This window comes from Euleptes europaea, chromosome 10 (assembly GCF_029931775.1).
Source record: "Euleptes europaea isolate rEulEur1 chromosome 10, rEulEur1.hap1, whole genome shotgun sequence".
NCBI classification, from domain to species: domain Eukaryota; kingdom Metazoa; phylum Chordata; class Lepidosauria; order Squamata; family Sphaerodactylidae; genus Euleptes; species Euleptes europaea.
In genome coordinates this window covers 14,098,315-14,125,623 of record NC_079321.1, presented here as the reverse complement: position 1 = coordinate 14,125,623, position 27,309 = coordinate 14,098,315, and the positions used below count along the sequence as shown (strand labels likewise).

Below are 27,309 nucleotides of genomic sequence, written 5' to 3'. Positions count from 1 at the left end.
TCCTTTCCTTCCCCTCTCCACAACAGACACCCTGTGAGGTAGGTGGGGCTGAGAGAGCTCTACGAGAGCTGTGCCTAGCCCAAGGTCACCCAGCTGGCTGCATGTGGAGGAATGGGGAAACCAACCCGGTTCCCCAGATTAGAGTCCACCGCTCTTAACCAACACGCCGGCTCCAGGAAGGAAGCCTGGATGTTCATAGAGGCTTTCAGCTGGTCTGTTGCCCTCTCTCTGGCTTTTCATTGCAAATGTGGGAAGAAATATCTGCCGGGTTTTGAAATATGTGAAGACTGGTTCTGTTGTTGCTTCAACAGCCAAAAACAGAAAGAAGACCCCCCCCCAAAAAAAAACTATGTGTAGATGCAACCATGAGTGGGAGTCACCACACTCATCGCTTCAGAGAGCCACAAAGGCCTCTGTCCCTTCCCACACCCACAGCGGACGACTCTTTTCCAAACGACACCACAGCTTGATGGGAAGAGAGTCTCTTTCACTTCCGCACCTCACCACAATCTCACCTTTGCTGTGGAGGTTGTTCCGAGCCCGCACCGCATCTGGGTCATCACAACTGACCCCTAGAAGCCGCATGGCCACGTAGTTGAGAGCGGTACAAAACACCTTGGACGTGTCCTCAATATGCCTACCAGGAAGCAAATGAGAAGAGTGTTAGGAAGCCATCTGCTGCCACCATTGGACAAAGTCCATTTTCCCCCCACTGGCCTGGTTCTAATCAAGACCGATGTGTGTATTAAGTGCCATCAAGTTGCTTCTGACTCATGACGACCCTATGAATCAATGTCCTCCAAAATGTCCTCTTGTTAACAGCCTTGCTCATATCTTGCAAATTGAGGGCTGTGCCTTCCTTCATTGAGCCAATCCATCTCTTGTTGGGTCTTCCTCTTTTCCTGCTGCCCTCAACCTTTCCTAGCATGACTGACTTTTCCAGTGACTCTTGTCTTCTCACAATGTGACCAAAGCACGACAGCCTCAGTTGAGTCATTTTAGCTTCTAGGGGTCACTTCAGGGTTCATTTGATCTATAACCCACTGATTTTTTATTTATTTTTTGCCCTTCCATGGTATCCGTAACACCCTCCTCCAACACATTTCAAAGTAATCAAGACCTGTGGAAGATGTCAAAGCCAAACCAAGTCAGATGAAAGACTGTGATTTCTGTCTTGCTCAGCTACCTTTAGAAAGTGAACGGGAACTGAAGTTTGCAATGGAAATGACAGACTATGCTACATGTGTAACGAAGAAGGGTCAGGAATATGTCAGTTCTGAGGAGGCCTAGGTTTATTGCTTGCTTATGCAATCGGTTCTCCTGTGAGGGTAGTCCTTGGACCCAGTTAATTCCACTCATTAGAAAGATGAACGAAAAATCGGCTGAAAGATAGCAGAAAAGCACTAACTACGAGGAAAAGCAGGGTTTGCTTCTTGCTCGTCCCAGCATAACTGGTCAGATAACCACTAGGACAGCTGTTGCACCTAATGGGCAGTGTGTCTTTCCGAAGACAGAAACAGTGAAGGCCTGGAAGGTGGAGAACAAGCTCCATGGCCTTACCCTAGACAGGGCTGGTGGGTGAGGGGAGGTAGTGCCTCAGAGACAGGCAGTCATCTCTGAGCCTCAACTGTGTAAAGTTGTCGTCAATACCAGCCCAGGTAAGTCCCGCACTGCTTTCCCCCAATGCCTCAGCCAAAGGGGCTTCCCATCTCTTCCCCTCCCAGCTCAGTCATGCCCACTCAGGGAGATTTAAATCAAATGGATTCAAATCATGATTTAGAAGAAGAGTTGGTTTTTATATGCCCGTTTTCTCCACCTTTAAAGGAGAACCAAACCGGCTTACTATCTCCTTACCTCCTCCTCTCCTCAATAGACACTCTGTGAGGTAGGAGAGGCTGAGAGAGTTCAGAGAGATCTGTGACCAGCCCAAGGTCACCCAGCTGGCTTCATGTGGGGGAGTGGGGAAACCAACCCGGTTCACCAGATTAGCATCTGCCGCTCCTGTGGAGGAGTAGAGAATCAAACCCAGCTCTCCAGATTATAGTCCACCGCTCTTAACCACTACACCATGTTGGCTCATGATTTAAATCTCTATCAGTAAGACTAGATTTAAATCATGGTTTTCTACATTTAAATCATTCCCCCCCCTCAAAAAGTTAAAAAAAAAAAATGACCACGGGGAGTTCTGTACCCAGACCTGACTCGTTTTTTTAAATCACATCTCATTTCAGCTTTAGAAAGACAGATTCCATTCAATTCTAGCAGAGCTAGAAATTGCCCCTGGAGAAAATAGATCAAGAGCAATGACAGCAAGAACTGAGGTCAAGGAAATGGAAAATCTCCCATATCCCACATTTCATAGCCCAAGAAAACAGGAAATGTCTTCCTTCCCACTGGTTCCCACAAAGGCCTTTGGGAACAATTTTTCTTCAAACAACTCCAGAAGGCTTCAAAAGGATACCACTCGTCCCAGTCTCAATCGTATCCCCAAAATCCACTTCAAAATGTGATATTTACAAAAACCTTCCTTGGCTGCCCTGCTTCAGAAGCAATGGGATCCTCATTTTACTTACAGGCCCCAACCGCCATCCAGGAGCTGCACGGAACGCAAGTAGCGCACCATTTCTCTCCTGCTCTCTTCAGGTAGTGGGATCTTGGCAACATGGCATACAATCAGCAGCCCTATAGGACAAAAAGCATCATTTGCAGCCATCAGAAGAAGAGTTGGTTTTTCTATGCCGACTTTCTCTACCACTTAAGGGAGAATCAAACCGACTTACAATCACCTTCCCTTCCCCTCCCCACAACAGACACCCTGTGAGGTAGGTGAGGCTGAGAGAGCTCCAAGAGAGCTGTGACTTGTCCAAGGTCATCCAGCTGGCTTCATGTGGAGGAATGGGGAAACAAATCCAGTTCACCAGATTAGCCTCCGCTGCTCATGTGGAGGAGTGGGGAATCAAACCCAGTTCTCCAGATCAGAGTCCACTGCTCCAAACCACCACTCTTAACCACTACACCACATGTCTCTTACACAGCGCTATTTGTTCAGTCGGCAAAGAGAACACACCCAGGAACGCGCGGTCAAGGAAAGGCCAGAGAGCTTATGACAAGAACATAAATGCCGCAACCAGAAGTGACTGAAAGCATTGAAAGAGAGACTTGGAAGATCGCATAATCCAACAGCCTGCTTCACACCAGAGCATCTCCATCTGTCATGTATACGTTATTTTATCATATGTATGCATGTTAATCAAGGTATTCTTATGTATTGTCGAAGGCTTTCATGGTCAGAGTTCATTGGTTCTTGTAGGTTATCTGGACTGTGTAACCGTGGTCTTGGTATTTTCTTTCCTAGGAAAGAAAATACCAAGACCACGGTTACACAGCCTGGATAACCTACAAGAACCAATATTCTTATGTAGTTTCACAACCTCTGTAAAGTTCTACTGCTGTTCAGGCAAAAGTATGACAGTTTAGGACAGCGTTTCAACCAGACAGTTCAAAGGCAGACTATAAAATAAATAAAATCATATCCCTCCTAGACACAGCTGACCTGCTCACACTAATCCACGCTTCTGTACATTTGGAGTTAAGACTACCATAACATGTGCTATATGGGGCTGCCCTTGAAGGTTAACTTGGAAACTTCAACTGCTGCTTGCATGTTGGCTGACGCAGGCCGCCATAAGCACATTATTCTCATTTTAAAACAACTACGTTGGTTTCTTATTAGTTTCCAGGCTCAAGTCAAGGTGCTGGTTCTCACTACAAAACCATTCATAACCAAAAAACCCACATATACAAAGGCTCACCTCTCCCTAAACAAACCCACACACCAGCTTAGATCAACTTCTCCTGGGCGTGCCCTCTGCCTAGGAGGTGAGGACTTCCTTCATAAGAACAAGAATCTTTTCTGGCAGCGGTTCTGGCAATTGAAGTCTGCAGGGCTTCTTCCCCACCTGTTTCTAAGAAGCACTTTAAAGAGCATTTGGAGAAAGTAGAGTGTTGCTGGCACCGGCTTTGGGGGTAATTAAATTGTATTTTGTGGTTAGCTGCCTTGAACGTGAAGAGACAGGGCAGATACTTCTCATTCATTTAATTCCTTATTCATAGTTTCGTACCTGGCAGCAAGAAGAGAGGCCCGCCATAGTCTCCAGCCCAGTGGCCGTCCTCAGCTTGGAGACGAGAGTAAAATTTCATCCCGTTCATGGCCGCCTCCTGTGCGGTGCAGGCCTTAGGTAAGACTGGGAAGAGTTGACTCTGCCAAAGAAAAATGGAGGGAAAAGAATATATGGTCCCCACAGTTGCCACAGAATGGAAACAGGAAGAGATACCAGAAATAGAAGAAGAAGAGTTGGTTTTTATATGCTGACTTTCTCTCCCACTTAAGGGAGAGTCAAACCGGCTTACAATCACCTTCCCTTCTCCTCCCCACAACAGACACCCTGTGAGGTAGGTGGGGCTGAGAGAACTGTGACTAGCCCGAAGTCACCCAGCTGGCTTCATGTGGAGGAGTGTGGAAACAAACCCAGTTCACCAGATTAGCATCCACCGCTCCTGTGGAAGAGTGGAGAATCAAACCCAGTTCTCCAGATTATAGTTCACTGCTCCAAACCATCGCTCTTTAGCACTACATCTCGCTAGCAAAAGAAAAAGGCAGAGTGTGCAGTGAAAATGGAAAGAAAATGGAAACCATATTGTGATTATGCAAATATGTAAGGCTTTTGCAGAATTTTGAACTGTAGTTTATTTATTTATTTATTCGACCTACTACCCCACCCTCCCCGGTCAAGTTCGGGCTCAGAGCAGCTTACAAAGAATATCAATAAAGAGGTTATAAAGTTGATAAAGAGGTTAAGATTATGCCTTAGGTAAATCATATGTAGTACACTAAAGAGAGAACAAATAAGTTTAATATGCTTTGTTTTTCTTAAAATATAGGTATAACAAGTAAAGATAAGTTTAATAATTTTAAGGGGAAAGTGAGTAATAGACATATAGGGATGTTTATGAGGTAGTTGTGAGTTTCCTGCATTGTGCAGGGGATTAGACTACATGCCCCTGGTGGTCCCTATGATTCTATGATAGTTAGAAATGACATATTATAAAGTCTCCTAGAAGCTAGACAGAAGAATCATTTGGAAATTAAGATTATAGTGTTTAAGAGAAATATAAACAGAATATGGATCATCTGAATTGTTTAATTAGAATATAATTGCGGGACAGATGGTAGAAATAATAAAGCTCTGTTATACCCAGACAAGAGTAAGGCACATGAATGGTAGTGTAATGCTTAATGTGTTTAGTCGAGTGTAGGTGATTTTGTATGGTGTATGTATTTTTGTGTATTGTATGTATTGTGTACGTTTTGATGTTTGTATTGATGTTGTAAGTTTAAAATAAATAATAATAATATATGGCCGCCAAACAGCATGGCAACACTGTTCACATTCACCACGCAGAACAGCTCACAGGTTATGCTCCTTGACAATTTCCCGCTTCTAAACTTCAGACCTATATCACATGCAGTGACGCAGAACTCCAAGAAAGACAGCGATAGAAATGCAGATCTCGCTCTGCCCAGGGAGATGCCACTAAGGCAAGGAAGAGGCTTATAGAGCCACACAGGTGTGAAGCAGTTGAGAAGGAATATGATCAAAAGAAAAAAAGAGAGAAAGAGTAGGAGCAAGCGGGGCAGGTAGAACAAGGAGTCCAGTTGCCAAGGCGGCCATTTTCTCCAGGGGAGCTGGTCTCTATCAGCTGGAGATGAGTTGTAATAGCAGGAGATCTCCAGCTAATACCTGGAGGTTGGCAACCCTAAGATGTGCAGAGGTTCTGAGGCAGACAGGTTGACACGGCAAGTGTTCCTCTGTGAGAAAGTTTGAAAAACCACTGTGCTATAGCCTTCCATATGTCCCTCCGTGCCAACTATGATCTGTTGGCTATCCCACCCACTTACGGTGTCCCTTCTGGCATCGACCAGAGCCCAGGCCTTTCCTATCGTGGATCCGGTTCTGTGGAAGGGGCTCCCAGAAGAGGGGAAGCGGGATCTTCAGAAGGTGCTGCAAGGCCTGCCTGTTTGCCAGGGCTTTTGAGGGGGGTTGAATGGGGGAAGGGAGGAGAGATTTGGGGTTTGCTATTTTATTTTTGCTTTTAGCCGGGGATGTTTTAACTATTATTGCAGGCTGCCTTGCACCAAAAGGAAAAGTGGGATATAGATGTTTTACTAGATAAATAAAAATAGCCATGAAGGAAGAACAAAGCTACCACGTGCCGAGTTGTTTTCTGTTGCTCCAGAAGGTCGGACCAGAACCAACGGGTTGAAATTAAATCCGAAGTGTTTCCATCTAGACATTAGGAAGAATTTTCTAACAGTTAGAGCGGTTCCTCAGTGGAACAGGCTTCTTCGGGAGGTGGTAAGCACTCCTTTCCCGGAGGTTTTTAAGCAGAGGCTAGATGGCCATCTGTTAGCAATGCTGACTCTATAATGATGAGATGGAGGCTTCTTGTCCATCTTCTGGGCATGGAGTAGGGGTCACTGGGGGTGTGGGGGGGAGGTAGTTGTGAATTTCCTGCATTGTGCAGGGGGCTGGACTAGATGACCCTGGTGGTCCCTTTCAACTCTATGATTCTATGTCCTCTAGGCCTTGCTAAGCTATTGGTACCTGCCACCTACCGTGTCCAGCCCGAGAGAGTGGGCTTCCAGCTCAGTCTGCTCCCGGCTACCAATCTCGCCGTCCGCCAGGTAACGCCATCGCTGCCGACCTTCTTCGCTACTCAAGCGCCAGCAGGTGAGGTCCGTAGCAGGTTCTGTTTTATAGGGGCCGCCTCTTCTCCTCCGCAAAAATCTAGCAGGGAGACACAGAAAAAAACATTTCATTTCAGAGATGACCTCTTTGTGTATTTTGGACTACAAATCACCAAGCAGTGAGAGATTGACGCTTCAAAGATGCCCCAAGAGAAACAGTTTTAAATACAGCTGCACTGTTAATAATACAGAGGAAAATGATGTGCCCCACCCCCGTGCAAAGATGTAAAGTGCAGCTGTAGTAGTTGCATAGAGACCTGGGCCCAAATTCCCACCGCACCCTGAAGCTCACTGGGTGACCTCCCATTCACTATCACCCTAACCTACCTCACAGGGCTGTACTGAGCATAAAGTAAGGATAGAACGTCCAGGTTCACTGCCCTAAGCTCCTTGGAAGGAAAGTGGGGTAATAATGTAATAGATTAAACAGATATTTTCAGAAGTCTTTAAAAGAAGATACAGATAGGTGCTGCAGGTTATTTCACGTTTCTGTTTTTAGAGGGAAAAGGTCTAGAGACAGGAGAGAAAGAGTTATTGTTTATTTGTTGAGGTAGGTCTTTGTTTCCAGAGAGTTTACATCTTTGTTGCTCAGGTCTTGCAAACTGAGGGCCATGGCTTCCTTTATAGGTCAATCCAACTCTTGTTGGTCTTTCTCTTTCCTTGCTGCCTTCAACTTTTCCTAGCATTATTGTCTTTTCCAGTGACTCTTGTCTTCTCATAATGTGTGCAAAGTACAACAGCCTCAATTTAGTCATTTTAGCTTCTAGGGAGAATTCAGGCCTGATTTGATATAGAACCCACTGATGTGTCTTTTTGGCAATCCACAGTATCCATTAAAACTCTCCTCCAACACCACATTTCAAAGGAATTTACTTTCTTTCTGTCAGCTTTTTTCACTGTCCAACTTTCACATTCATACATAGTATGAATCTTGGTTGCCAGTAACACATCCTTACACTTCAGAATCTTTTCTAGCTCCTTCATGGCTGCCCTTCGCAGGCTCAATCTCCTTCTGATTTCTTGGCTGCAGTCTCCCTTTTGGTTGATGATGGAGCCAAGGAACAGAAGATCTTGAACAACTTCAATTTCTGCATCGTCAAACTGAAAGTGTAGTCATTACTTTCATCTTCTTGGTGTTCAGCTGAAAACCTGCTTTGGCACTTTCTGCTTCAACCCTCACCAGTAGTTGTTTCTTCACTATGTTCTGCCAGTGATGTGGTCTCATCTGCATATCTCAAATTGTTAATCCTCCTTCCATCAATTTTCACTCCTCCATCTAAACCTAATCCAGCTTTCCTAATGATCCAGTTCTCCTAAATGTAATCTCATCTTTCCGCATACAGATTGAACAGATAGGGAGATAACATAATCCTTTCTGACGCCTTTGCCATCCAAATCCTATTGCTTTGGTTATTAGATGACTCATGCAGTCCAAGTGTTATACTACATAATCTGCCCCAAGGCTCAGCAAGAAAGGCAGGTTTTAAATAAAGCACTTGACATTTCCAGTTAAGCTCCAACAGAGGTGTCTGAAAAGAATTCAGCTTCGCCGTACATCCTAGCAATACCAAGACTTCCAAAACCGTGGAAAGTAACCTTTAATGCATCATAAAATGACACACTAACTTCGCCTCATCAGACAGTTCTGAATTGTGGACAGGAAGCGTACAGGGAAGAGCGCTGGGTATACCCTGCATCGGACAAAGCCAGTGTTGGAATACAAGGTAAGATGCCACCCTAACCATAGTGACTGGGGCCATCGGAGGAATGTGTGTGTGTTTGGGTGTATGTGCATGTGGGGGTATTTCTTTAGGGATCCAGCCTTCCCTACAAACTCTTGGGGGTTTTGTTACTGGGACTTCACGTGGGAGCATTACATGGTGGGAGGAGTCAACATCCTTGGGGGGTTGTTACTGGGACTTCACGTGGGGGCTTTTTATGGGGGGAGGAGTCAACAGCCTTGGGGGGTTGTTACTGGGACTTTCACGGGGGGGCATTTTATGGGGGGGTCAATAGCCTTGCGGGGTCGTTACTGGGACTTCACCTGGGGGCATTTTATGGGGGGGGTCAACAGCCTTGGGGGGTTGTTACTGGGACTTCACCTGGGAGCATTTTATGGGGGGGTCAACAGCCTTGGGGGTTGTTACTGGGACTTCACCTGGGGGTGTTTTATGGGGGGAGGAGTCAACAGCCTTGCGGGGTCGTTACTGGGACATTCACCTGGGGGCATTTTATGGTGGGAGGAGTCAACATCCTTGGGGGGTTGTTACTGGGACTTCACGTGGGGGCTTTTTATGGGGGGAGGAGTCAACAGCCTTGGGGGGTTGTTACTGGGACTTCACCTGGGGGCATTTTATGGGGGGGGGGGTCAACAGCCTTGCGGGGTTGTTATTGGGACTTCACCTGGGGGCATTTTATGGGGGGGGGTCAACAGCCTTGCGGGGTTGTTACTGGGACATTCACGTGGGGGCATTTTATGGGGGGAGGAGTCAACAGCCTTGGGGGGTTGTTACTGGGACTTCACCTGGGGGCATTTTCAGAGGAGGAATCAACAGCCTTGGGGGTTGTTACTGGGACTTTCACCTGGGGGATTTGTAGGGCGGGGGATCAACAGCCTTTAGGGGTTACTGGGACGTTCATGCTGGGGCATTTATTGGTGGGGGGGGGGTCAACAGCCCGCCCTCTCTTCCAACTCCTGCAGCTCCCACCCTCTGAAGAAAGAAACAGGCTCAGCATGATCAGGGAAGGGATTCTCCCGGGCAAGAGCAGGTGAGAAGCTGGGCAACTTCCAGAAGCTGCGGAGAACTAGAAACGTGACGTCTGAAGAGCCGCCTTCGCCCCCCACCCCTCACCCAGCACCCCCTGCCCTACTCACGACTCGGCCATCCTGCCTCCCGACGGGACCCACAGGCGAAATTGCAACTCTGCATCTGCAGCCAAGAACGCCTCCACGCGCCAGGACGCCCGGACAGGGACAGCCCAGGCGGCGCCCTGGGCATGCCGGGTAGCGTAGTTTTCTAAGGTGGGGGGGGAAGGCGCTGGACCACACGAGGGAACTGCAACTCCCAGGACGCCGCGCGCAACACGCCAGCTGGACTGATTATAAGCCCATGCGGCCGCCGGCCAATCGGAGGAGTCTGTTGGCGGAGCAACCTCCCCATTGGTCCGCCGCTCGGGTGGGTCGGAGTTCCTCGTGTCCTGCAAAGAATCCGTGGCTTATTCCGCCAGGCTGCTAATTGCAAAGGAGTGAGATGCTGGATTAGATTTAGATCAGTGGTTCCCAACCTTTTTTTGACCAGGGACCACTAGGAGTTTTTTGTTCGGTGCAGGGACCCCAAGGTTCAAAATAAAAATTCTGAGAATTTGAAAATAAACTTTAATCATAACTGTTAGTTAAACATTAAACTTAGAATAATATTTGAATATATATTTTATAATAGAGAACTTTTAATTGAAAATATTAATTTATTATGGGTTTATAACTTCGTTTCGCGGACCTTAATTTAGTTCTCGCGGACCCCTGGGGGTCCACGGAGCCCTGGTTGGGAACCAGTGATTTAGATGAAGGTGGAGTGAAAATTGGAGGGAGGAATATTAGTAATTTGAGATATGCCGATGACTACATTGTTGGCAGAAAATAGTGGAGATTTGAAACGACTGCTGCTGAAAGTTAAAAGAGAAAGTGCCAAAGCAGGACTACAGCTGAACATCAAGAAAACAAAAGTAATGACTACAGGAGAATTACACAACTTTAAGGTTGACAAGGGGCAAAAACGCATGGTTGCTTTATCCTCCTTTAATCCCTGTTTCAGCCAGGATCGAATGCATGCGTTTTGCCTAATGTGAGTTTGATCCTTGACTTTCTATTCCTTGGCTCCACCATCAACCAAAAGGGAGACTGCAGCCAAGATATCAGAAGGAGGCTGAGACTGGGAAGGGCAGCCATGAAGGAGCTAGAAAATATTTTCAAGTGTAAGGATGTGTCACTGGCCACCAAGACTAGATTAATTCATGCCATCGTATTCCCTATTACTATGTATGGGTGTGAAAGCTGGACAGTGAAGAAAGCTGATAGGAAGAAAATAGATTCCTTTGAAATGTGGCGTTGGAGGAGAGTCTTACGGATTCCGTGGACTGCCAAAAAAACAAATCGGTGGGTGATAGATCAAATCAAGCCTGAACTGACCCTAGAAGCTAAAATGACTAAACTGAGGCTGTCGTATTTTGGTCACGTCATTAGACGACAAGAGTCACTGGAAAAGACCGTCATGCTAGGAAAAGTTGAGGGCAGCAGGAAAAGAGGAAGACCCAACAAGAGATGGATCGACTCAAAGGAAGCCACAGCCTTCAATTTGCAATATCTGAACAAGGCTGTCAAAGATAGGACATTTTGGAGGACTTTCATTCATAGGGTCGCCATGAGTCGGAAGTGACTTGACGGCACTTAACACACACACAAGATGTGTTACTCTGTCGTAGCAATAGGAAGCAGAGGTCCAGCGTCAGCTTAAAGACTGTGTTAAGTACCATCAAGTTGCTTCCCACTCATGGCGACCCTATGAATCAAAGTCCTCCAAAACGTCCTGTCTTTAACACCCTTGCTCAGGTCTTGCAAACTGAGGGCTGTGGCTTCCTTTATTGAGTCCATCCATCTCTTGTTGGGTCTTCCTCTTTTCCTGCTGCCCTCAACTTTCCCTAGCATGATTGCCTTCTCCCTCTCCCATAATACTAGAACACGGGGTCATCTGCTAAAGCTGGAGGGTGAGAGATTCAAAACAGATAAAAGGAAGTATTTTTTCACACAACGCATAGTTAAATCTCATGGAGGAGAGGGGTATTCATGGCTATTAGTTAGAGTGGATACTAGTCATGCTGCATACCTATTCTCTAGTATCAGAGGAGCATGCCTATTATTTTGGGTGCGGTGGAACACAGGCAGGATGGTGCTGCTGCAGCTGTCTTGTTTGTGGGCTTCCTAGAGGCACCTGGTTGGCCTCTGTGTGAACAGACTGCTGGACTTGATGGGCCTTGGTCTGATTTAGCAGGGCCTTTCTTATGTTCTTATGTTCCAGTGTCTCTTGTCTGCTCATGATGTGACCAAGATACGATAGCTTCAGTTTAGTCATTTTAGCTTCTAGGGTCAGTTCAGGCTTGATTTGATCTATAACCCATTGATTTGTTTTTTTGGCAGTCCACGGTATCAAAACTCTGCATGGGAGCTTATTGTTGAGTTTTGAGAATTCAGATGGGGGAAATGTGCATCTAGAGAGTGGCAAATCCAAGGCAAAACCTCCCATGCATAAGTGGCCACGGTCTCTTTCCTTCTTCCTGCCGCTCAGATGTACCCAGGGAGGGGCAGTTTCCTTAACCACGGGCTAGGAATGCCGCTTTGGGTCTCTTGAATGTTCTTATCCAGCACACTGAACAAAACTGGGTAGGGTTACCAACTCCGCGTTGGGAATTTCCTGGGGCAAGGCTTGGGAAGGGAGTCTGCTCTCCAAAGCTGCCATTTCCTCCAGGGGAACTGATACCTGTAGTCTGGAGGTCAGTTGTAATTCTGGGATAACTCGAGGCCCTACCTGGATTTCAAAACAACGGCAAACAGTTCTGCTGAAATACCCCCCATGACAACCAACTACTTGCAAGTTCCACCCTTCCTAGGTCCTGGATACACAATAGATCCCTGCACGGATATGTTTGTATGTGTTTCAGGACACTATTGCTTTAAAATTTTCTTGGGTAGACATTCCTGTTTTGGGACTAGGGTTGCCAGGTCCCTCCTTGCCACCGGCGGGAGGTCTTAGGGTCTGAGCCTGAGGAGGGTGGGGTTTGGGGAGAGGAGGGACTCCAATGCCATAGAGTCCAATGGCCAAAGCAGCCATTTTCTCCAAGTGAACTGATCTCTATTGGCTGGAGATCAGTTGCAACAGCAGATCTCCAGCTACTACCTGGAGGTTGGCAACCCTATTTGGGACATTCTCCCTGTAGCTGCCATTTTCCAAGACATGGTTATTTCAATATTTAAATTCAGGTAGGATGCTCATCTTGGTGTACATGTATATATATTTGTGGGGTCTGCTGTGGATCCAGGACTAAGAATCCATAGCAGCACCTTGAGGCGGGGTGTGAGCCTCACCAGGTTGAAGCAAAGGAATTCTACAGGACAATGTTTTATGAAATCACCAATAGTGGTTTAAGCAACAGCTTTTCCTCAGATATTTGCCAACACATAGACAACATTAAAATCCATTGCCAGTCACAATTTCAAGCTCTTACCCAACTGACAGCTCTTTCTTAAGGACTGCTCCATCGTGATCTGACAGTATCGCACAATCTTCAGAAGCATTCAAGTTGTGCAAAGTTCTGCAACGTATGTGGCATTACCCTTATCTATAGCACGTGCATATGGGAGGGGCTGTGGCTCAGTGGTAGAGCATCTGCTTGGCATGCAGAAGGTCCCTGGTTCAATCCCTGGCATCTCCAAAGGGACTAGGCAAGTAGGTGATGTGAAAGACCTCTGCCTGAGACCCTGGAGAGCCGCTGCCAGTCTGAGCAGACAATACTGACTTTGATGGACCATGGGTCTGATTCAGTATAAGGCAGCTTCATGTGTTCATGTGGGAACAAAGTCAAACTTTCAGCTCTTAAAGGTATGACAGAAGATTGATCAGGAGAGGCAAAATAGGTCCTACCAGAACTGACAAAGCTGATTAAAATAAGACTTACTGATACCCATTCAAACCTGTACATCAGAAAATTCATTCTTGTTCTTTCATAGAACAGACCCTCAAAGACCTTTTCTAAGATCAAGGAGGAACCAAGTGGCTTTTCCATATGGACTTAAACCAGCACCAGGTGAAGATCTTGTTTGGCATACCTCCAGTAACTGCTATATGTTTTCTTGCATTGTTTTAAATGCTGTTTTAATGTTCCAATGAGTTGATGCTTTGTTGTTTGCCACCCTAGGGACCCTAACTGGGTAGAAAGTGACATAGAAAAGTTTTAAATAAAGAAGTAGGGATTCAGATGTTAATACTAAGATTTAACCGAGAGCCAGCATGGTGTGGTGGTTGAGTGGTGGGTGGTTAAGAGCGGTGGAGAACTGGGTTGGTTTCCCCACTCCTCCACATGAAGCCAGCTGGGTGACCTTGGGCTAGTCCCAGCTCTCTTAAGAGCTCTCTCAGCCCCACCTACCTCACAGGGTGTTGTGGGGAGGGGAAGGGAAGGTGGTTGTAAGTTGGTTTGATTCTTCCTTAAGTGGTAGAGAAAGTCGGCGTATAAAAACCAACTCTTCTTCCTCCTTCCTTCTTCTAATGCAGCGGTCACCAACCTTTTATTTAAAGAGCGCTACCTTCTCAGGGGGAGGGAAAACAGCATAGTATAGCTCAATCTTGTCAGATCTCGAAAGCTAAGCAGGGTCAGCCATGGTTAGTACTTGGATGGGAGACCACCAAGGAATATCAGGGTTGCTATGCAGAGGCAGACAACAGCAAACCACCTCCGTTAGTCTCTTGCTTTGAAAACCCCATAAGGGGTCACCAAAAGTCGGCTGCGACTTGACGGCTCTTTACACGTACACCTTCTGAGTAATGAAAAATATCTCCGACTACTAGAAACACACTAAAAATTTTTCCAAAAAAAGCCTAGAGCAGTATTTCCAGGAAAGCACAGATTAACATGTTACTGAACTTTGCTAAGGAAAAACTAAATAACCCCACACTGAGGTAAAACCGGTGGAAACGCTCAAATAAAGCAGAGGAATAAATCATTTCCTTTCCTTTTATCCCTTAGAAGCTCCTTGATCCATTGATCTTGAGCAGCATAAATCTAATGTTTGAGGGATATAAGGACTGAAATAAATCTTGCCACTGACAATGTAGCCTTGGAATCCCTGTCATGTAATAAAAAAAGGCATTATGTCAGACACAGAGGCATTAGATTAATATGTTAAAAGGGGAGAGATATAACGTGATCAAAGTTCCTCATAAAAGCGTCATTCCAAGAGGGCATGAGCTAATGAATCAATAGAGCCAGAAGAGCAAGGACAGGTCCCTTCTGGATATGGTATATTCAAGATTCTGCCCTGCATAACCATAGAAGGGTTAGCATTCAGTCTAGCTAAACAGAAGGCTCTAGAAAGACGAGGAGTTGCCACAAAGTAAGTATAAGCGGGCAAACCGGGTGGTAGTGGTATTCCGAAAAACTGAGATGAACAAACGCAGCAAGCACGAACATAAATCATTTCCAACAGCAGCGATCTTGCGAAAAAGGTAAAAGCCGCACTCTACTGCACAAAGCCTTGATAACTGCACCGCGAGGGACAATTTTATATAGTCATGTAAAAAAATATTCTCATGTCGTTAGAAATTACTCAAATTGGTTATATTTACATGTTAAACTTGTCCACGTTCATCATTTAAAATACCATTTTATTTATTCTACATCACTGGCTTCATGGCCAATAAAAGCACGCCGTGCATTCAACATAGTGCACTACGGGGGAAAAAACACTGGAAAAAAATATCACGGCTACGGAATAGTTATATCTGGACCAGTATAAATAAGAACATAATTACACATAACTAAAAGCTATCTATGCCAATGATAAAAATGCAAATAGCACACACTGAAAGACAAATTATATTCATAAATTTCACTGCTAAAGAAACTCCCATAAAATGGCAACTGTTTCTGACTAGCTCGCATACTGAGTCAATATCTTCGGAGTATCTCACGGTTGTTGGCGATATAACAATTTAATGAATGTTTCTATTCGTTAATGAAAACGTACGAGACAGGAAATGTCCACCTGTAGGTGAATGACACACATACCCTGAAAACGCACAAGAGATTTTACCTATTTCAGGTTACTGCTGCAGAGATAACCATCTCAGAATTGTTATCATCGGTGCAAGTTATGACAGTGTTCCTGCTAACAAGACAAGTCACCTTGAGACCGGGCCTATTAAAAATTAAAATAGCCGTGCACTGTTCCACCATCTTTGATTAAAGTAATACATGACTAGTATAATCTCTGGGATCCTCCTTCTGCCAGTAGGAAAGCCAAAAATTGCATAACAAGTTTCGTCTTCCCTTCGACAAGCCTCCATTATTTTAAGAGTTAAGCAGATCTGGATGCTTGCTCACCTCCTCTGCCCTTGAGGACTGTTTTTTTTTTTTATGGTAACCCTTTGGAACCTAGAACCCCTTGAGATTTCTGGAGAAAATCTTCCCCGTTCCTGAGACACTTCTGCTGAGAACATTAGATCTGTAATATGGAGCACGAGGGACTTGGTTTCACCTCTCACTTGCCAGAACAAAAGTCACCATAATATCTTTAAGACAAACCCCACTAATCCCAATTTGGGCATGGAAACCGACATGCAGGGCCCTTCTGCATAGGAACCAGTGCCAATCCCTTGGGTAGACCAACAAATTGTGTCAGTTCTGCATACATGCTTGTGACTTGCCTCGCATACACACAGCAAATTCTCTGCTGATCTATAAAGCAGGACTCTCAAAGATTCCCTACATGGAAAAAAAAATTCATCTGTGTAAATAGCAGCCTGAGCCAGATCTTGGTTGCTAGGCAACAAAGCAAACAATCCAGGGGGCAGGTGATTCACTAGATTCACTGTAGAAAGGAGCTACAGAAGGAGATTTTACTTAGAAGTTCCACGGAGTTTGACTGCGCTTCCTTTCAAGTACGTGAGCCGAAGAAAAACGAGAGCAAATAATTCAAAGACCAATCTGGCTTGATCACCAAGAAAATTCCAACAGTGGACTCCACTTACGCAACAGTATTATATAACCTTCTGCGAGTCGACATACAGAGCAGAGAGATGTAGAGGTGTTATGTCTTCTCTGTCTCGAGTTTGCTCAAGGTGTTTCTGTATTAACTCATTAATGCACATTTACATTCTTAATCTGCTCAATTAAATCAACTGGATGCAATTCATACAACAAAGTAAATCCATATTTTTTAAAAAACCAGTATTATACAATCATATACAAGTGAGGACGACACACTCTGGCTGTTGTTCACAGCCCTGTTCCGAGTGCAAGATTTGCTCATGCTAAACCTAAGCTTGCAGGAAAGTGGCAATCTGTTCCAGGCTGGGTTTTCTTGCTGAGCAACGAGACACAACGGCCCCTCTTGGCATCACGCAGAGCTCGTTTGGGTTTGCCATCTACGGTGAGCTGTCATGCCCCACCCGGTTAGGCTGGGCCTGATCAGGTATTTGTCATGTCCAGCACAGTAGACAAGTGAAGCCCACAGGTCACTTCCTCTTCTTTGCTAGCTCTGAGCAGGCGTTTCAAATAATTCAATCTGTGTGCCAGGGAGGGGTCGGTGTCCTTCAGCATCCAGGTGTCGTCCTGAAACAGAGAAGCAGAAGGGATTGGTTAAAATTCAGAGTGAAAAATATAAATTGTGGAACTCTCTGCCCCAGGATGTGGTTATGGCTGCCAACTTGGAAGGCTTTAAGAGGGGAGTGGACATGTTCATGGAGGAGAGGGCTATTCATGGTTACTAGTAAAAAATCGATACTGGTCATGATGCATACCTATTCTCTCCAGGATCAGAGGAGCACACCTAATATATTAGGTGCTGTGGAACACAGGCAGGATGGTTGTGAGGGACCCGTTACTCACCGCACCTCTGCGGTGGTTATGGCCACTGGGGAACATTGGGAACGGCTTTACTTTACCATTGCCCCCATAGTCGCCCCCGTGGTTTTGGGGATGAACTGGCTGCAGGGGCACAACCCTTCCATTGACTGGGTCAAACGGACACTCACCTTCCCCGAAGACCCCTGCGGGTTGCACGATAAGGACCGAGTGCTCTGCACCCCGGCCGCCGCTTTGGTAGGGTCCCCAGTGCCCATCACCACCCCACCCCAACTACCCTCCGAGTATTCCCAGTTTGTGGATGTGTTTGACGTGAGGGAATGCGATGAACTGCCCCCACACCGAGAGACTGACTGTGCTATTGAGATTGTGGGAGACGGCAAGTTGTCCAAGGGGAAAGTTTATCCCATGAGTCCCAATGAGAAAGCCGTGTTGCGGGACTATTTGGACACCAACTTGGCAAGGGGTTTCATACACCCTTCAAAGGCTCCGTACTCCGCCCCAGCCTTTTTTGTCAAAAAGAAAACGGGAGATTTGAGACTATGTATTGACTTTCGTAGACTGAACGCTGTCACTCAGTCTAACGCTTACCCCCTCCCTCTCATTCCAGACCTTCTAGCACAATTGAAGGAAGGCCGGATCTTCACCAAATTGGATTTGGTGGAAGCCTACCACCGCATTCGCATTAAGGAGGGGGACGAGTCCAAGACGGCCTTTTCGAGCTGTTTTGGCATGTTTGAATATTTAGTAATGCCGTTCGGACTTTCAGGGGCTCCGAGTGTATTCATGCAATTAATTAATGAAGTTTTACATGATTTGTTGTTTCGGGGGGTGGTGGTATTTTTGGATGATATCCTCATTTATTCTGAGACCATGGAAGAGCATGTCCGACTGGTGCGCGAGGTCCTCCAGCGGCTGCGGGAACATAAATTGTTTGCCAAAGTGTCCAAATGCGAATTTCATCAGCCCTCTATCACCTTCTTGGGCTATGTAATTTCCCACCAGGGCTTGGAAATGGATCCCGAGAAGGTTAAGGCGGTAAGGGACTGGGAGGCCCCCACCACACGCCGACAACTACAACAGTTTCTGGGGTTTGCCAATTTTTACCGCAACTTCATCCCCAATTTCGTACAAGTGGCCCTCCCCCTCACCTCCCTTTTGCGCACCAAGGGAAAGGGGGCAAACGCCGCTCTGCCCTCGGCCCGTTTACAATGGTCGCCGCTCTGCCAGCAGGCGTTTGAAGAACTCAAACTGCTCTTTTCTTCCGAGCCGATCTTAGCCCACCCGGACTGCAACAAACCGTTCGTGGTCCAGGTGGATGCCTCGGATGTTGCCATGGGGGGGGCCCTCCTGCAGCGGGACGAGGATGGGGTTTTGAGACCGTGCGCCTACTTCTCCAAAACGTTTTCCCAAGCCGAAATCAACTGGGCTATTTGGGAGAAGGAGGCGGCGGCTGTTAAGAATGCCCTCACCATCTGGAGACATTTCTTAGAAGGGGCAGAATTTTCGTTTGAGGTGTGCACCGACCACAAGAATTTGGAGGCCCTCAAGGGAGCTAGAAAGCTCAACGCTAAACAAATCAGGTGGGCTCAGTTTTTCGCTAAGTTCCGTTTCACCCTCAAGCATGTCCCCGGGAAGGACAATGCCCTAGCGGACGCCTTATCCCGACTTTCCCAGTACCGCAATGACTTCGACCGTCCCGTGGACTCCCTGTTCACCCCCGAGCAGCGAGGGGAGGTCCCGGGGCTGGCCGTTACTACCCGGTCCAAAGCCCACCTGCCCGACGCTCCCCTGCTCAAAGGGATCCCGGAAGCCTTTCAACAACGGCTCCAGGACGCTTCTCTGTGGGAAGCCGAGCAGCAGTCTCTCCCCGCCGGCATGGAACAACGGGACTCTTGGTGGGTGCAGGGAGGGAAACTCTACGTCCCGGCGTCTCTCCGCAAAGAGGTCCTGGGACTGGTCCACGGAGCCAAATTAGCGGGTCATTTTGGGTTTGTCAAAACTTTGCATTTGGTGAGGCGTCAATTTTGGTGGCCCGGTATGAGAGCGGATGTGGAACTGTACGTTCGCAGCTGCCCTATCTGCGCCACTGCCAAGAGAAGGGTGGGCAAACCCCCGGGACTCCTAAAACCTTTAGAGACCCCCACCAGACCTTGGGAGGTGATCGCCATGGACTTTATCACCGATTTGCCTCCCAGCCGAGGAAAAACGGTTCTGTGGGTGATCACAGATCTTTTCTCCAAACAGGTTCACTTCGTCCCCTGTGCCGGACTACCCTCGGCCCAGGGATTGGCCAAATTGTTTGTCACTCATGTCCTCAGACTTCACTCGGTCCCCAGAAAGGTCCTCTCCGACAGGGGGGTCCAGTTTGTTGCCAAGTTCTGGCGAGCCTTCCTGAAGCTACTAGGGGTGGAGGAACAGGGTCTCTCCTCCGCTTACCACCCCCAAACCGATGGCCAAACCGAACGAGTGAATGCCGTGGTCGAGTGTTACCTCCGTTGTTATGTTAATTATCACCAGGATGATTGGGTTGACTTGTTGCCTTTCGCTGAGTATGCCTACAACAATGCCCCCCACTCTGGGTTTAGCCCTTTCCAGGTAGTGTACGGGACGGATTTCGGTCCGTTCGGTTCCACCCCCGTCACGCCTGAGCTTGAAGCGATCCAGGAGGTCCAGGAGTGGGTGCAGGTGGTCCGATCTACTTGGCCCTGGTTGCAAAAGAACCTGGAACGGGCCAAGCGCAAAGACAAGGAACAGGCCGATAAACACAGGTCCCCGGGATGGGAGCTCAAAGTGGGGGAACAGGTTTATCTCTCCACCAAGAACCTGCGCTCGCTCCGACCCTGCAAAAAGCTTAATGAGCGTTTCGTAGGACCTTTTCCCATATCCCGAGTAATCAATGAAGTCACAGTGGAGTTGGTGCTGCCCAAAACCCTCAAGGGCATCCACCCCGTATTTCACATCAGTTTACTCAAACCTTACGTAGCCGCTCCCCAGTTCCACTCCCCTCCCGAACCAGAAATTCCTACGGTGGTGGGCGGGGACACACACTTGGAAGTGTCCAAGGTCTTAGATTCCAAGTGGAAAAAGGGTAAATTGTACTATTTCGTTCGATGGAAACATCTGGGTCCTGCACATGATGAATGGGTGGCAGCCCCCCACATGGTGGCCCCCCGACTAGTTCATGAATTCCATTGTGCCTACCCTGATAAGCCTCGTCCTCCCGACCTAGCGGGAGGGGGGCCTTAAGGGGGGCAGAATGTGAGGGCCATGTGTCTTTGACTCCCTTTCTCCTTTCTGTATCCTTCATCCCTCTCCCCTTTGAACTCGTAAAAGCAGTTCACACCTCCCCGGGTCCTGGCGCCTCGTCTGTCTTTCCCAGGTGCCGTCTTCCCCTCCCCTGCTGCGCTTCCTGCATGTACTCCCTCGGGCCAGATTCGGCCTTGGGGATCCGATAGTCCTAACAGTCTCGCTGAAACCGTTTGATGTTTTGTATTGCACCAATCTATCTTGTAGCTTCCCATAACAGAAGTGTGAATCCCGGTGCCCTGTAGGAGATATATTCTGTAACCCTGATTGTTAGCTCACTTGTAACTTTAAACTCGTGTCTGCCTGGTACCATCTGAAGCTTTCAATAAATCCTTTGTTTCTGCATCCAAGTCTGAGCAAGTGATTTTGCGAAGTTAGCACAGTTTGGCTGGGACTCTCACAATGGTGCTGCTACAGTCGTCTTGTTTGTGGGCTTCCTAGAGGCACCTGGTTAGCCACTGTTGTGAACGGACTGCTGGACTTGATGGACCCTGGTCTGATCTAGCATGGCCTTTCTTATGTTTAAAAGTAGCCATGAAGGGGAAAAGTGGTGTGCACACCCTGTAACCCAGAGACACACACCCTTGTGTGTGGGCCAAAGCGATCACAGATTCACGAATATCACCATCCTAATAATGCTCCCAAACTCATCAGATCTTGAAAGCTGAGCAGGGTCGGCCCCAGTTAGTACCTGGACGAGAGCCCACTCAGGTAGCCTAGAGTTGCTACACAGAGGGAGTCAGTGGCAAACCATCTTTGAACGTCTCTTGCCTTGAAAACCCTATGGGGTCACCGAAAGTCAGCTGTGACTTGATGGCACTTTCCACCACTACCATTCGAAGCTACATGAATTCACTCAATCTGAGAGAATATTGATTCTATGACTGTCATCACAGAATAACTGTGCAAAAGCTCAAGCAAGCTAATAAAGTAGTTCATGCCCTGACCTGGATGGCCCAGGCTAGCTCGGCCTGGTCAGATCTCAGAAACTAAGCAGGGTCGGTCCTGGGTTGGACTTGGATGAGAGACCACCAAGGAAGTCTAGGGTTGCTTAGCAGAGGCAGGAAATGGCAAACCACCTCTCAGCGTCTCCTTCCTTGAAATCCCTACAAGGTCTCCATAAGTTGGCTATGACTTGACAGCAAAAAACAACAACAAACTACAGGATGCAATGTATAAAAATCACTCTGTTGATGTAACAATGTAATATGGCCTCATTTATAGGTGCCAGAAGTGCAGTGATAGAGAGGATTTTGGGGCCCCCTCTTGTTCTTGTCAGGCCTTGCTCCCTGCCGCAGGAGTAAAGGCTCTTGACATGAGTTAGGCCAGTTTCTGGCTACATGTCAAGTCCTGGTTCTCATGACTGTAGGCGCCTGTGTAGTTTCGCTCATCCTGTTTTCCACAGCTGTGCTGATGTTTAGTCTCCCTTCCTGGGAACCGCTTATCGAGGGGCTGTTTGGCCATGTTTACTTTCACAGCCTGTATTGCTTTTAAACATGTAACCTGCCTATGTTTCCTCATTACTAGCCTCACCTGCCTCTAGGCAGTCAGTCCTTTAATCTGTCTTTTTGCTCCTAATAAAGTATTACTGCTTCAGGAATACCTGCCTGGATGAGTTTGCTTATGGGATGCTAGGGACAGACGCCTGATCCTGACAGTTCTTGTCCAGAAGGGACATGCTTGCTCTGGACTGGCCAGCCACGGGATGACGTTACTTATGCCTTCCAAGAGGAAGATGATGATGGTGCAACACACTATTCCAAAAGCTCCCTGCTCGATGCACTAAACATGTAACCCATCTAGGTGGGGCTTTCGGGAAAACTGGTGACAGTTTCGACTTTTGTGGCAGTTTTATTTGCACCAATGTTCCCTCTGGATCTTGAACAACGAAGTTAACTATCTCCAGGAAACCTAAAATCATGCCAATTTAAGTTCATTCGCTGCTTACTATATATCGCACATAGTTTCCCACAGAAACGTAAGAATTTCGGTCAGTTAACAATGCCCCATAGAAATTACATTGCCACCATAATAATCTTTTGCATTTTATTTATATGACATAATTTTAGTGGGGTTTTTTTTACCTCTGGGCTTCTTGGCACAGGTGCTTTTGCCACTGCGGGGATGATCTGAGGCATAGACACTAGCGCCTCGGGAAGGTAAACTGGAAGAGACTGGGGGTCCCACAACAGCTCAGAGTCATTCACTAAGAATTGCTGCAGCTGTTCATCAAACCTGCACCCCAAAAAAGTGAAAGGCAAGAAAATGTACACTTATAATAATCATGATGCAACCATATGATGCTTGCTTTCTCTCGTTACAGTTATGGCATTAAAACTTGAAATGTACACTGTAAGATCGGTGGTTTGGAGTGGCGGACTCTGATCTGGAGAACCGGGTTTGATTTCCTACTCCTCCACACGAGCGGCGGAGGCTAATCTGATGAACTGGATTTGTTTCCCTACTCCTATACATGAAGCCAGCTCAGTGACCTTGGACTAATCAGGCTCTCTCAGCCCCATCTACCTCCCAGGGCGTCTGTTGTGGGGAGGGGAAGGGAAGGTGATTGTAAGCCGGTTTGATTCTCCTTTAAGTGGTAGAGAAAGTCAGCATATAAAAACCAACTCTTCTTCTTCATATGATGCTTGCTCTCTCTCGTTACATAGTTATGGCATTAAAACTTGAAATGTACACCTCTAGTGGGGAGGGGAGAGCAGTTTAAAGAGGCCAGCCTAGCCTGATCTCACAAGACTTTGGAAACTAAGCAGGATCAGCCCTGGTTAGTACTTGGATGGGAGACCACGAAGGGTTGCTATGCAGAGGCAGGCAATGGCCAACCATCTCTGCTCATCTCTTGCCTTGAAAACCCTACAGGGTTGCCATAAGTCAGTAGTGTCCTGAAGGCACACTTTACCTTTAGGTGGAAAAGAAGGAAAACTTGTAAAAGCGTGTTCTAAAAGAGTGCATGTGCTCCCAGGTAAACAGCTGCCTTTCCCACTAATACCCCGGTCACTTGACACCAGTCCTTTACCTCCTGCTCTCATTTTTTTCTAGCTGCAGCTTGGCAGACAGGCGCTTGGTGAGATGATCCAGATGGGAATCAGTCAGCATAAGATCTGCTCCAGGGGAAACGCGCAGTTCCTCATCACTTGCGTTTCTCAAGCCGGAGTCATGTTTCGCTGGAGCAAATGACAGAGAATACGGCTGCAGAAGAACCTGAGACTTTGTCGTGGACCTGGAGGGCAAGAAATAAGAAAAAGCCATTGTTGTCCCTTGCGCCAGAAAACTACTGTTTGCTACTGGGCAAATATGGAATTCCCTTTGTACCTAGCACCTGGAATATATATTGAATATATATAGCACTTTGAATGAGGGTGGGGCAGAGCTCTCCGAAGCTAGCAGAGTCCAAGGGAGGGAAGGGGAGTGAACAAGAGCTGTTGGAGCAACATTCAAGTGAATTGTAACAATACGGGATGCTTGTATTTGGATAACAATGGGTAGCAGTGTTAGTCTGTCTGTAGCAGTAGAAAAGAGCAAGAGTCCAGTAGCACCTTAAAGACTAACAAAATTTCTGGTAGGGTGTGAGCATTGGTGAGCCACAGCTCGCAGTATCTGAAGAAGTGAGCTGCGACTCACGAAAGCTAATACCTTACCAGAAATTTTGTTAGTCTTTAAGGTGCTACTGGACTCTTGCTTGTATTTGCATTCCTCTTGCACCTGCCCCACTCAACAGGAGCCATCCACTCAAATTCCACCTGAGATAAAAAAGCTGGAACACTTGGGCCACTAAACAGCCTCTTGTAACAGAGGAAAGCTGTGCCAGTGGTGGAAAAGACCCATAGGAAATAAACCAACATGTTATAGAGTTGGAAGGAGCCACATAGGCCATCTAGTCTAACCCCCTGCTCAATGCAGGATCATCCTAGAGCATCCCTGACAAAACAGCAAACAAAATCTCACCTTCCTTGAATTCGCTGGACCTCCTTCTGGGTTTTTAGCCGAGCTTCTTCCCATAAGGATGGACAGACGAACTTTCTCAAGTGCTCCTTTAAAAAATACACATACACCTGGCCGTCTTTGCTCACTGCTTCTGCAGATGCAAGATACCAAAAAGAAACAAGATCTAATTCAAAAGCAGCACGGGTTTTCACAGCTTCAAATGAAATAGAAAGTATGGGCCAATTTCATGGAATGTAATTACGGAAGGAGCCCCGTGGCGCAGAATGGTAAGCTGCAGTACTGCAGTCCAAAGTCTGCTCACGACCTGAGTTCGATCCCAACGGAAGTTGGTTTCAGATAGCCGGATCGAGGTTGACTCAGCCTTCCATCCTTCCGAGGTCGGTCAAATGAGTACCCAGCTTGCTGGGGGTAAAGGGAAGATGACTGGGGAAGGCACTGGCAAACCACCCCGTAAAACAAAGTCTGTCTAGAAAACGTCGGGATGTGACGTCACCCCATGGGTCAGGAATGACATGGTGCTCGCACAGGGGACCTTTACCTTTTTTAATTATGGACTATTTGGCTGAACTTTCCCTAGAAGCTAAAATGACTAAACTGAGGCTGTCGTATTTTGGTCACGTCATGAGATGACAAGAGTCACTGGAAAAGACAGTCATGCTAGGAAAAGTTGAGGGCAGCAGGAAAAGAGGAAGACCCAACAAGAGATGGATTAACTCAATAAAGGAAGCCACGGCCTTCAATTTACAGGATCTGAGCAGGGCTGTCAAAGATAGGACATTTTGGAGGACATTGATTCATAGGGTCGCCATGAGTCGGAAGCGACTTGATGGCACTTAACACACACACACACACACACACACACACATTTGGCTGAACAAGAAGAATATAAATACGTCTCTCTGGGCGAATGCAGTTTCCCCCCTTTCCCTCCATCCCAAGGTATAAGTTGCATTAGAGCGCTGGAGGAGTTTTTTGGCTCTGAAAAGGGATAGAACTGTTTTCTGTATTATTTTAATTGTGCTGTCTTCCACAAAAGTATCACTGCTAGTGTTAAAACTGTTTTAACACTACTGAACACAAAAGAACATAAGAGCCCTCCTGGATCAGACCAGTGGTCCATCCAGTCCAGCATCCTGTCTCCACACAGTGGCCAAACAGTTATTATGGAGGAGTAACAGGGCAAATCGTTAGAAATCAGGATAGATGAAATTTAGTAATGCAAAGTATCAATTTCTTCAGGAAACTGCAAAAGAATCAAAGGTAATGTGCTAATCATTGCCCTGTATCAAAGTACTGTGCTAATTAGGATGTGTGGATACTTACAGGACAATGTTTAGCACATTACCTTTGATTCTTTTGCAGGACAACGACTCAGCTCAAACCCAACCCCCTTCTGACTGTATATATTACTCTTCCCACACACTTTGACACTGAGAGACACTGTCCAGTGTTACTCCTCTGAAGATGCCTGCCACAACTGCTGGCGAAATGTCAGGAAAGAAAATATCAAGACCACGGTCACAGCCCGGATAACCTACAAGAACTGATGAACTCTGACCGTGAAAGCCTTCGACAATACTTAAGAAAACCGATCGCCACTGTATTTATTACCCGGTGCCACTGGCAAGCGAGGAGGTTTCCAGTCTCTCAATTTGTGGTTAATGCACAATGCCAAAATACTATCCCAAGGGATCTCCGCCACAGAAGGGCCCCCTTCTTCTGAGCTGGTGCGCATCCTGCCCCTCCACATGACGTAGGCTTTGCTTAGCAGGCTCTCCACCTGAGACTGGAGTACTGCTTGGGTGTGAGGAGAACTGGCCGTCTGGGACAAATAGTGGAGAATCATGGTGCAAACCGGATGCCAGGGAGCTGCAGGGAGGAAATACATATATTACACAATGCCCAGCTAGGAGAAGAGAAACCATGGATAGAGCGTTGCAGAGAGAGGGCCCTCTTGTTTTGCCATCAGCTGAGCCAAGAAGCCTCAAAACACCAGGGGACGTCACAAACTCAATTATTTGGGGAGGGGCCGTGGCTCAGTGGTAGAGTAACTGCTCGGCATGCAGAAGGTCCCAGGTTCAATCCCCGGCATCTCCAGTTAAAGGGACTAGGCAGGTAGGTGATGTTAAAGACCTCTCTACCTGCCAGTGTGAGTAGACAATACTGACTTTGATGGACCAAGGGTCTGATTCAGTATAAGGCAGCTTCATGTATTAATCAGGAAAGCACTTGATTAAGATCTTCTACTTTGCTTGCCCTGCCTCCAGGAGTAAGGAGGGTGGTGAACCCCAGAATTGGGGTTCTCACTTCGGTGGCCTCTCATCTCTGGAATTCTCCCCCTGCCCCATCAGTCTGCCTGGTACCAAACTTGTTAGGTTTGGGGTGCCAAGAACTTCCTTTCCTAGGCACTGAATTGCTTGTTGATTTTTTCTTCTCTCTCCTGCTATTTTATACCTTGATGTGTTATATCATGCTTTAATTCTCTGCTCAATTGGTCCAAGATGCTGTTTAAGCATAGACTCATAGAGCTGGAAGGGGCCATACAGGCCATCTAGTCCAACCCCCTGTTCAATGCAGGATCAGCCTAGAGCATCCCTGACAAG

General features: G+C 46.9%; 2 protein-coding genes across 2 annotated transcripts in view; both read right to left on the bottom strand.

Moving 5' to 3' along the window:
- LSS (lanosterol synthase) overlaps positions 1 to 9,700 on the bottom strand; it is a 34,608-nt gene extending 24,908 nt beyond the window's left edge. Inside the window, exons 1-5 of the mRNA XM_056856053.1 lie at positions 9,684 to 9,700; positions 6,677 to 6,848; positions 4,122 to 4,260; positions 2,574 to 2,682; positions 516 to 637 (exon numbers count right to left, since the gene is read on the bottom strand). Coding sequence (XP_056712031.1) covers positions 516 to 637; positions 2,574 to 2,682; positions 4,122 to 4,260; positions 6,677 to 6,848; positions 9,684 to 9,694 — 553 coding nt within the window. The 5' untranslated portion in view covers positions 9,695 to 9,700. The remainder of the gene's footprint in view (positions 1 to 515; positions 638 to 2,573; positions 2,683 to 4,121; positions 4,261 to 6,676; positions 6,849 to 9,683) is intronic.
- Positions 9,701 to 17,041: 7,341 nt separating this feature from the next.
- The window catches only part of MCM3AP (minichromosome maintenance complex component 3 associated protein), a 47,007-nt gene continuing 36,739 nt past the window's right edge, over positions 17,042 to 27,309 (bottom strand). Inside the window, exons 24-28 of the mRNA XM_056856861.1 lie at positions 26,318 to 26,575; positions 24,707 to 24,836; positions 23,778 to 23,981; positions 22,831 to 22,981; positions 17,042 to 17,185 (exon numbers count right to left, since the gene is read on the bottom strand). Of these exons, the coding sequence (XP_056712839.1) occupies positions 17,042 to 17,185; positions 22,831 to 22,981; positions 23,778 to 23,981; positions 24,707 to 24,836; positions 26,318 to 26,575 (887 nt within the window). The remainder of the gene's footprint in view (positions 17,186 to 22,830; positions 22,982 to 23,777; positions 23,982 to 24,706; positions 24,837 to 26,317; positions 26,576 to 27,309) is intronic.